Here is a 10,608-nt window from a genome sequence, read left to right on the forward strand (position 1 = left end):
TGCAGCGTAAAAACATACAGGAAGTTTATAATCAAGTTACTTCCGCGTTCCATCAAAAGGCTAGGAGCTGTCGGTTTCAATGGAAATAAATTCAGAAACATCAAATCATTCACAAATAATATATTTTTATTAATGTTTTTTGTAAATTATATTAATTTCTATTGGCATAATATGATCGAATTTATAGTTAATTTACATCTTATACGTAACGAGTGTAGGTAAAATAAGCATAATAATTATTATTTTGAATCCGGGAACCAGAATACAGTATAGGCCTCGCTATGCTATTTTTTCTTTTAATAACAAAACTTACACTTACACACCACCACCAGGCAGAGGCTGCAGCCTAGCTGAAACGAAATCAGGAAGTAGTTGTCTGCAGAGAGAAGTATTACTAACTTGTAATTACTGCTTGTAGACTATTGAATTAAATAGATTTGTAACGATTGATTATTTAATAATATAGCTTCAGCAGGCATAATTTGTGAGTTGAATTTTATTATAGATTTAAAATAACTAACTGTTTAGGCTAGGCCTCCATGTTGCATGACATGCTCATTGACACTGCACGCTTGCTCGGGGATATTCCCCTTGAGCAGTACATGAATGCCTGACCTGTTAAGTTGTGGTTGTACCACCCTAGGCCTAGGTCGAATCAATGGTATTTACTTTACTCTACTCAGTAACAACGTGAACCTTCTATTAAGCCTAGGCTATTTCCATCAACATAAAAAATAAGATTATTTTAAATAATTTAATTTAAAATAAAAGTAAATAAAATGTCATGTGATTGTTTGAAGGTTTGCATGGCCCTGGGGAAATCCATGTGTTTTGATATAAAGTTTGCAGTACACAACCATGTATATTTATTTCTGAAAATAACGTAAGTTTCTCGACGTTTTGATCAATATACATTGGTCGTCCTCACTCAGAACTAAATATACGTTTTGTGTACTGAAAACTTTAAAAATGATATGTTAATAATAATAATATTTTGACTAATTAAGAATAAATAAGAATTTAAAAATAAAATTCATTTTCGTAATCCATGCACCCATTAATATTTTCTGTTCATTGAATGCATTAATTGTATTATTTGTTGTATGCAAAACTAATATATTATTACTCTAACTAAAATAAAAAAAACATTATTTATTGTATCAACACTCCTAATGAGCATGATGTGAAAATAATACTGTTTTTACATTTTAAAAATGTCTTTAACTTTACCACTTAGTTGCAATAAAATCAAATTTTTAAAACAAGATTTTAACTATGCTTTTATGAATGTTATAAAATGGTGATACAGTATAAGTAAATGTTATTCTTTAAACTTTTTTTATAATATTACAGCGAACAACTTCTTTCTGATGTCATTTGCATAATACAAGAAGATAACTATTTCATCAGAAATGGCTAATGTAAGTATAGTATGTGACTAGTCTATATGTGTTTGATTAGTCAATAGAGATATTATAGAGAACTATAATATCTCTATGGTTAGTCCCAATTGAGGGTACAGTTTCTAGATTATACAATTTGAATTGGGCACTATGAATTCTTACATTATTTTGAGAACTCATAGGCCACCTTACTGGAAGTAGAATATTTTTAATTACAGGTATATTAAATTCTCAATTCAGTAAACACATAATCTATTCATATACATTCAGTACTAATTACGGAGGTCCTAACTTGGAATTCAAGAAAACATAGCCAAACAAGAGTGTGCCAAAAAAATATTTAAAAAATATCATAATATAGAGAGTGCTATTTAAGCCAATTGCGGGAGTTGATTACCGGCAGTTAGGAGGTCTTTATTAATGAATTAACAAACCAGACGACCAAAGAAAATTAAAATGTATCTAGACAGCTTGCACAGGGCTTGTCTTTTGAAAATTATACGTGTGCTACAAATTGCACTCCTCAATACATTCAGGGGTGCTGTAGGTGTGCTGTTTGTATTTTGGCGTGTAGAAGTTTACCAAATTTAAGCGTGTTGTAAATCGCACTCCTCAAGGGCAGTTTAGGAATGTGTTAGGTGAGTGATCGCACTCGCTCACCTTAAAAGACAAGGCCTGCTTACAGATATAAAAGGAATAAATTATTTAATTGATGTAATAATGTAATTGTTTTCAGACACAAGAAGTATGGTTTCCGGGTACAGAATGTGTGGCTAAGTATGAGTTCCGCAATTCAACTGCAGATGATCTTCCATTTAGCAAAGGAGAAATAGTAATTATAGTGTCTTCTACTAAGGTAACATTTTATATTTTTTATTTAAAAAAAACAATCAACTGTTTATGAGCAGTGAAGAAGAATGTGCATTGTATGAGACCTCCTCTATCAGGGCTACACAAGTAGTTGTTTTCAGTTATAATGGAAATCAAAAAATACCGTAAAATTATATTGGCTTCTTTTTATTTTGTTGGCTTCTTTTAAAGATTAATTATGCAAACTAGAAAGTGAGTGGTTTTTTCCCTTCTAAATGAATGCTGTAAATTTAATTTTGAGATGTAGATTACTTTGCAAACTAAAGCTCTGTCCACACTATCAAACTTTATGACAAAAAAATCACATTTTTTAGTCACATATAGTTTGATATTGTAGACATAGCTTTAGGAGATATGTGCCTCTTTTCGAAATGAATGTCAAAGGCCTTCTTTTTTAAATGATGGCCAGGGATTTTGTTTTTCCTGAAATACAACTGGTGATTTATTTTTTAATTAATAGGATCCTAATTGGTATAAAGCAAAGAACAGCAAAGGTCAAATTGGAATGATCCCAGCAAATTTTGTAAAAAAGCGAGAAAGTGTAAAGTTACATATGATGCCGTAAGTATTTATAAAATCCAATATTTTAATTGATAGTATGTATACTGTACCTGTAGAACTCCAAGCCAAATGAAGCTAAAAACACTTCTTTATCACTCTGAACTCTGTTAAAAGTTTTCAGTTCTTTTTAAATGAAGACTTGCATGGGTGATCCTCTATAAAAATGGTTAATAAAATAAATAAAATATAAATATTGCTCAATAATTGCATAAACATTATCTCCATCAATAAGTTTGACATGGTCCCTTAGTGTTTTAATTACATAAATAACGAAAGTCTAACCAAATCAGTTTTGTATATCAAAAAAACAATTTTAATATTTGTTTAAACTTTTATAGATGGTTTCATGGTAAAATATCAAGAGATGGGGCTGAAGAATTACTAAGAGATTTAACAGAAGGACTTTTTCTGGTCAGAGAGAGTGTGAATTTTAAGGGTGACTATGCTCTATGTGTTTGTGCTGCTGGCAAGGTCGAACATTATAGAATTATATCTAACAACAATAAGCTCACTATTGATGAGGAAGAACATTTTGATAATTTATACCAGTTAGTTGAGGTAAGTTGTTATAATGATGCAGGTTTTGATAGGCTTTGATCAGTCATAATCACTGACTAATTACTTAGGCTTAGCCCTTGTAATGCATCACCTGCCAACCCTACTGAATGACACGGTAGGCTACCGATTGTTTACCTTTCCTACTACCTACCAATTTTCTACCGCTTTCTTTCATAGACTACCAACACCACTATTGGTTTCTGTAATTTTCATACCGGTATTCAAATTGAAAATATATATAACATATACTATCTGAATTAACACGTTCCGGGCGATATATTATTTATAAGCCTATCATTTCTTGTTTAAAGGTCTGTCTACACTATCTTTTTTTGACAAAAAAAATGTGATATGCTTAAATATGGTACTGATGCTTAAATATGGTAGTGACATCATCATGTCCATATATGGGCACATCACATTTTTTTGTCACATAAAGTTTGATGGTGTAGACAGAGCTTTACAATCAATTTGTAAATGAATAGCCAGATTCGGCTGTGTGATGTGCACGTGTTGTGTATGCACGATGTATGTAGAGTGTGTGTTGTTTATAAATAATTGAACATTTATTCTTTTTCTGCTAGCACTATGAAAAAGATGCAGATGGGCTTTGTTCAAGACTTATTACACCGGTGCCCAAAGAGGGGAAACAAGATTTCTCAGTAGATAAGGAAGCATTTATCAAATGTGTGTAACAATTGAAATATTTTATTTATACTGGGCGACTTCTTCAGTCAAAGACTGGTCTCCCAGAGGGCCAGTTATGATCAGTGGCTGTGATGTACTAGTACACCGGAGTAACTCCGCGTCTCAAAAGATGTACTAGGTTCTTTAAAGTGCACATGAGCTAGATACACTGGACCTACGGTTTATAGTCGAGAAGACTTGTTCTACTAACAGAACCATCATTCATCATTATTATTATTTTTATATACAACCTATTATAAATTGTACTGTATGCTCAGTACATTGAAAAAACACAGTTTCCAAATAATTTTCAGGTGGATTCAACCCTATCATATAATGCTGCGATCAGAGTACATGTATTCTGTATAAACTCATGATCTGGAGGTCGTGGGTTCAATTTCAACCTAAGAATTAGAGTACAACACATTTGTACAGTGTTCTCAATGCACACAGTAAAATTTCATCAGAGTATAGGCAAAATCCTTTGACCAGTTAAATTATTTAGTTGAGGCAAATCATCACTCAATTGGCATCATTATTTGCTTTCAACATTATTATCATAATAAAAGTATCTTATTTTTTTATATATCTGTATACTCACAGCCGGTTGGTCAATTGATAAGCGAAATATACAAATGGGTTCAACAATAGGGCATGGAAATTTTGGAGGTCAGTTAAATTTTTCATAGAAAATTATTGATAAAAAAAAATGTATTCATTGATTCTCTCTTTGATACCAAATATATTTTATTATATTATCTTTTTCTTGTTGTTTATTGTTTATTTCTTATTATTTTTAGATGTATTAGAGGGGCAGTATCAGGGTCGTAAGGTAGCCATTAAACAGTTAAAAGATGACACATCAGCAGCACAAACGTTTTTGAAGGAAGCATCAATTATGACGTGAGTTTTAATATTTCAAATATTACTAAAGCTAGTACTCAAAATTGTAAAAATAGGAATTTTGCAGAATTGTAGTTTGAAGCTTGTCTAGCTCTATCAGGGGCAGATCCAAGATTTTTTAAACATATTATAATTACTGTATAGTCTATCAAAAAAAAGATATTAAAAGGCATAATTTTGTTTTCGCTGTCAAAAGGGAGCCCATAGCGCTAACCACATGGATAGGTTTCTGTATCACATCTTAGAAATTTAAATCAGTGAAACCACACATTTTCAGGCTTAGTAAAAATTAATTCATTTACATTTCCTTTACAGAACTTTAAGACATACGAACCTTGTATCATTCCTTGGTCTGGTTATTGGCGATCCACTCTACATTGTACTTGAATTTATGTCAAAGGTCAGTGAATTTGTATTGTTGAAATAGACAGTAGAATTGAATACAAGGAAGTGCTGGTAAACAGCACTGAATTGGCCTACTGTATTGTATGTCACTCTTGAACAAATATACTTGGTTTGGTCTGCAAGCTGCTTTGATCATCTCCCTATCAATGTTGACACCATAGTTTACTATATGCTTCTTCAACGCTCTGTCTACACTATAAAACTTTATGTGACAAAAAAACTTTATGTGCCCATATATGGACATGATGATTTCATATCACTACCATATTTGGACATATCATTACCATATTTGGTATGAATTTAATTGAGTTAGTTTGTATCACCTCTTATTTCAGGGTAACTTGGTGGATTATCTTCGGTCAAGAGGGCGATTAGTTATCAAAAAACCATTACAGTTAAATTTTGCCAGGTATGTATGTATAAAGAAAAGTTTATTAATATGTTGTTACAATGCACCATGAGATTGACCCATAACATTGACCTTAAGATTGGCCATTGATACTTAAGAATGTTACATTAAGTCAAAAGAAATTGATGACGATATTGAATTCCACGTTATGTACTATTTTTTATGTTGAAATGAACATTGAATAAATGACCTTTGGCCAACAAAAAAAATGTTAAAAAATTGATTTAAAAAAATGATGTTAGCGCACCACCGCTAACAATTTGACAACTCACACACTTGGTCACCTAACTTGCGTTGTATCTATATCATTGCATTGCATCCAAGTAAAAACTAAGCTTAACCATCCATCTTACTTTCTTCTCAACAGTGATGTAGCGTCTGGTATGGCTTATTTAGAGGAAAAAGAATTAGTTCATCGGGATCTAGCTGCTCGTAATATTCTTATCTCAGAAGATGATGTTGCAAAAGTATCCGATTTCGGTTTGGCAAGGGACGTGAACTTAAACACAGAAGTTGGAAAAATTCCAATCAAATGGACAGCACCAGAAGCCTTAAGAAAAAATGTAATTATTTAATTCATTAAAAATGAACTTAAGTTATTTTTTTATGTTTTTGTTTATCATAAAAAGTTACACGCCAATCTGTCCATTGGCCACAAGTTGTAATGTTACTGTAATTATTTTCTTCAAACAAAAGTATATAATATAATAATAAGATACACAATTGTGTATATTGCATTTGAATCTAGTAATAATACTTAATACACAGAAAGCCATGTGCCCCAACATTTCCAAATCTACTTAACTATCAATGATCGTTTCTAATTTCAGAACTTTACTGTGAAGTCGGATGTTTGGAGTTATGGGATACTTCTATGGGAATTATATTCGTTTGGCAGAGTTCCATATCCTAGAGTTGTAAGTTCAATAATTATATTAATAAAATATTTATTTAATCATTGAAAGAAATTATTCACCTCTGAGAATGAATATTATAAAATGAAAGTGTAACCACAATTTTTACGACTGCATTTTATTTACCTACCTGTGCCATAAAAATACAAGCAATATTCAACTCATGCTTAAGCTCTGTCTACACTATCAAACTTCATGTGACAAAAAAATGTGATGTGCCCATATATAGACATGATGATGTCATATCACTACCATATTTGAGCATATCACTACACCATATTTGGGTACATCACACCTTTTTGATAGTGTTGACAGAGCTTAAAGATTGAAAGTGTTATTTTATGACTGAAAGTAGAAGTTAAACATAATATTTGAAATTGTTCACTTCATTGAAAAATACATGTTGCAATCTATTAAGCACATTTACAACGCTTGTTCAATTTATGTTGTATATTTCATTTGAATACTTCCTTTCTTTGTAGCCGCTAGCGGAGGTTTTGACACATGTGGAGAAGGGATATCGAATGGAAGCACCAGACGGATGTCCGGATTTCATCTATGGCATCATGCGTGGAACATGGGATTTAAATCCAAATAAGCGGCCAACGTTTAAAACCATTCTGAAGATGATAGCTAGCTGCAAAGGTAGTCTATGAAACCCTAGTCTAAAGAGTTTAAACACACTGCACACATTTTTTTGCATTTCGTTTTATTCCAAAAATACAATTTCCATTAAGCAAGCATTCTTTGTCTATGAAAAAATTATTAACAATGTTAGTATTTCCAGATTAAATGCCCAAAATGTTAATTTAGGTATACTAACAATTTTCAAATGTTCTGAGTTTTGAACATTAACATTGCTTGTAGTTGCGCTGAGGAATTAATTTTGTTATTACTTGACCCTACACAGTGGCATATGTATGTTATTAAAACTAGCAATTTTCATTATTTGTTGCTACATATTTGGGGCTATGATGATAAACAGCTTGACTGTATATGTGAAATAAGCATCACAAGTTTTAGGTTGGAATTTGAATTTGTACGCATAAATTAAACTAAATGTTTATCTTAAATTCCAATTGAGATATCAATAGAGTTTTATAGGTACTGTAAATAATCAATAAAATATGTGAATATATTTTGAAGGACCTTCGTATGTTGATGATGTTTAATATTACAATGCTATTGTACTGAGAATTTAACTATAGGATCTGTCTGGCTTTAAAAAAAAAAAAGTTCTTGTTAAGTGTTAAAGGTCCACCAAGGTGATGTGAGCCAGTGGTCATAATCACCATTAACACATAGGCTAACGAAAACACTCATAAAGTTCACAAATTCTCCTAAAGTGAACACCACTTAAGAAAAATCCTTAAATATTTATTTACTAAAGTTAAAAACTTGATATTTAAAGAAATATCTTACTTGAATGTGATTAGTGCGCACAGAAAACATATTTCTTCAAAAAAAGTAAATTTAATATTTTTTAATTACTTTTTTTTTTTGATTTCTGACAACTTTGTCTCCAAATTAAATTGTTTTAGTTTTAACTTTTGAAGACAATTATTTTACGAATTCGGGTGAATTAAATCAGTAATTTTTCAGGGTTTTTAAAGTTGTGATGCAAATGTATCCGTTTTCGTGATCTTCCAATTTTCCCCTTTTTTATAGAAACACAACACAATGCAATTTCCAGGTTGTTGTGTTTGTTCATGTCGGATGTTTTTCATATCTCCACTGTATAGTGAACAATTTTTTTTCTTCAAAATGTACAAACTCATAAACAGTACTTGTATAAACAAAGATATGGATTTGTGAAAGTAATGTATTGTCTTGTTTGTGAAAAGTGAAAAAAAAATGCTAAGTGTAGTCACCTTTGTGGTAGATTAGGAAATCAATTAAAGAATTTAGATTTATACAATTTCTAAGTAAATAAGCTATCAATTGTAGCATTAATAATAATAATAATAGATATAAAGTGTACATATATTAAATTTGTTAAAATTGCCTCAGTAGATATAATTTAAACGAATTATGAATTATTAATTTCTTAAAACTTTTCTTTTAATGGTGCTAAAAAGGACTTTAGTAGTGGTCCAATTAAGGAATGAATACAGGTACTCATTGTCTCTCACTCATTACATTTCAAATTGGTACAAGCCCACCCACTCAATTTAGACCACTTTTAACGGTTTACCCACTCGACGCTCACGCGTTTGCATTCCTTTTTTACTCAACTTCCAACAAATAGACACACAACAGTATATTTAAAAAGGGCACCTACTTTTTAAGTTTTTGAAATGTTTTTCCTTGTTCAGCTATATATTATTTGACCAAAATATGCTTTTACTAATACATTGAATTTTATGATAGCTTGTAAACTTTCAATTATAAATGTATATTTCCAATATAATATTATTTATTTCTATTTCAGAAGCATTTCCAATGTTTATAGCTATTTATTCCATAAGATTATGAAAGGATATGTAATTATTTTCTATAAACATGTTGAAAAATTACTAATCATGAATTTGATTTATTTTAGCCTATTCTCGGGTCTGTATGTATATTGTAGTATCATAGAGAAATTCTGTAATACAGTGTCATTATGTATCGCATGTGCAGGTGGCACCTGTGTCATAGGTCATAAACCTAACTTAACCTTAACATAAATTAATATAGATGCCACATATGATACATATGTGACATGATACAAATTATATCATATGTAAAGATAAAGTACAGAGAATCGGGCATTTGTTTGATGACAGTAAACAGTGCTAGAAATTTACTCATTGAGTCCAACAAATAAATAAATGTCAACGTTGCCAGCAGCTGCTGCCTGATTGGTAGACGAGGGCATTTTGGAAATGGCGATAGGGTCTTTTTTTAGGGTTGTTTATCTATAGATCCATGTTTATATTAACTAGGAATAGGATTTGTTTTAAGCAGGGTTAAAATTGAACCATTTCAAATGTAACAACTAGGTAGGAATGATATTTAAAAGTTGTACTTCAAAATATAATATATAATAAAAATTAGTATTACATCTCATACTATACTGTGCTGGTTTCACAGTATTATCTTTTTATTTAACATTGACTTTATATTTTATAATAAGTTTTTAAGTGTTTATTTTCAATTTTGGAATCGATAGTTTTTGTTTTCATCTTTCAATGCAATATATACTTACAGATTAATTATTCCATAGATTGAAGTTGATGGACTTCGATAATAATAAATTCAGCACAAGTTAAATGTTTTAAAGTTGCCATTTCTTAAGCTCTGTCTACATTATCAAATTTTATGTGACAAAAAAATGTGATGTGCCCATATATGGACATGATGATGTCATATTACTGCCATATTTGGGTATATCACTACCATATTTGGGCACATTACACTTTTTTGTCAAACTAGTTTTATAGTGTAGACAGAGCTTTGAATCTTACAGGGAAAGTGTCAAACAAGTAATCTCATATTCAGCCACTTAACATGTCCAAAGTAAACATGTAGTGCGTATGTACTTTATATATCCCCTGCGGTGCTCATTGGACTATGCTGCTTGGCACAGAACTTACAGTAAAACCCAAGAACTACTCCATTAGGACAGCCCCTATCCAGTGGACATCTGTTAGGGCACATTTATACAAAGGAAAAATGGGGTGAAATTCACTTTTATAGCCAATATGAACAAATCTGTACAATCTGTATTTAATCACCGATTAAAATTATTTTATATACTGTTTTTTTCCCAAAAAATAAAGGTTGTTTTATCTTGTATGTTTATATTGTTATGTATTGCAAATAAAGTAGCCTGAAAAAAAGAAATGGTGTGTGTATTTTTTTTTTCATTTTAATTAATATACAAGTATAACACTAACAGTACTGAACAAATAAT

At 30.9% G+C, this 10,608-nt stretch overlaps 2 protein-coding genes across 2 annotated transcripts in view; one reads left to right on the plus strand and one right to left on the minus strand.

The window, feature by feature from the left end:
- Positions 1-10,608, minus strand: part of LOC144845813 (L-threonine 3-dehydrogenase-like) — a 180,571-nt gene that overhangs the window by 146,547 nt on the left and 23,416 nt on the right. The window lies entirely within an intron of this gene.
- On the plus strand, positions 269-10,538 carry LOC144845808 (tyrosine-protein kinase CSK-like). The gene is made up of 13 exons (XM_078703253.1): positions 269-484; positions 1,354-1,421; positions 2,140-2,259; positions 2,734-2,834; positions 3,173-3,392; positions 3,977-4,079; positions 4,683-4,748; positions 4,880-4,982; positions 5,298-5,382; positions 5,723-5,796; positions 6,164-6,359; positions 6,627-6,713; positions 7,193-10,538. The coding sequence occupies exons 2-13, from the start codon at positions 1,413-1,415 to the stop codon at positions 7,364-7,366; spliced, it is 1,338 nt and encodes a 445-aa protein (XP_078559379.1). The 5' UTR covers positions 269-484; positions 1,354-1,412; the 3' UTR covers positions 7,367-10,538.

Source organism: Antedon bifida, chromosome 6, assembly GCF_963402885.1.
Source record: "Antedon bifida chromosome 6, ecAntBifi1.1, whole genome shotgun sequence".
Taxonomy (NCBI): Eukaryota; Metazoa; Echinodermata; class Crinoidea; order Comatulida; family Antedonidae; genus Antedon; species Antedon bifida.

Coding starts and splice junctions, on each gene's coding strand:
- LOC144845808 (XM_078703253.1), top strand. Junction 2,835..3,172: donor GTAAAGTTACATATGATGCC/GTAAGTATTTAT, acceptor AAACTTTTATAG/ATGGTTTCATGGTAAAATAT. Junction 4,080..4,682: donor TAAGGAAGCATTTATCAAAT/GTGTGTAACAAT, acceptor GTATACTCACAG/CCGGTTGGTCAATTGATAAG.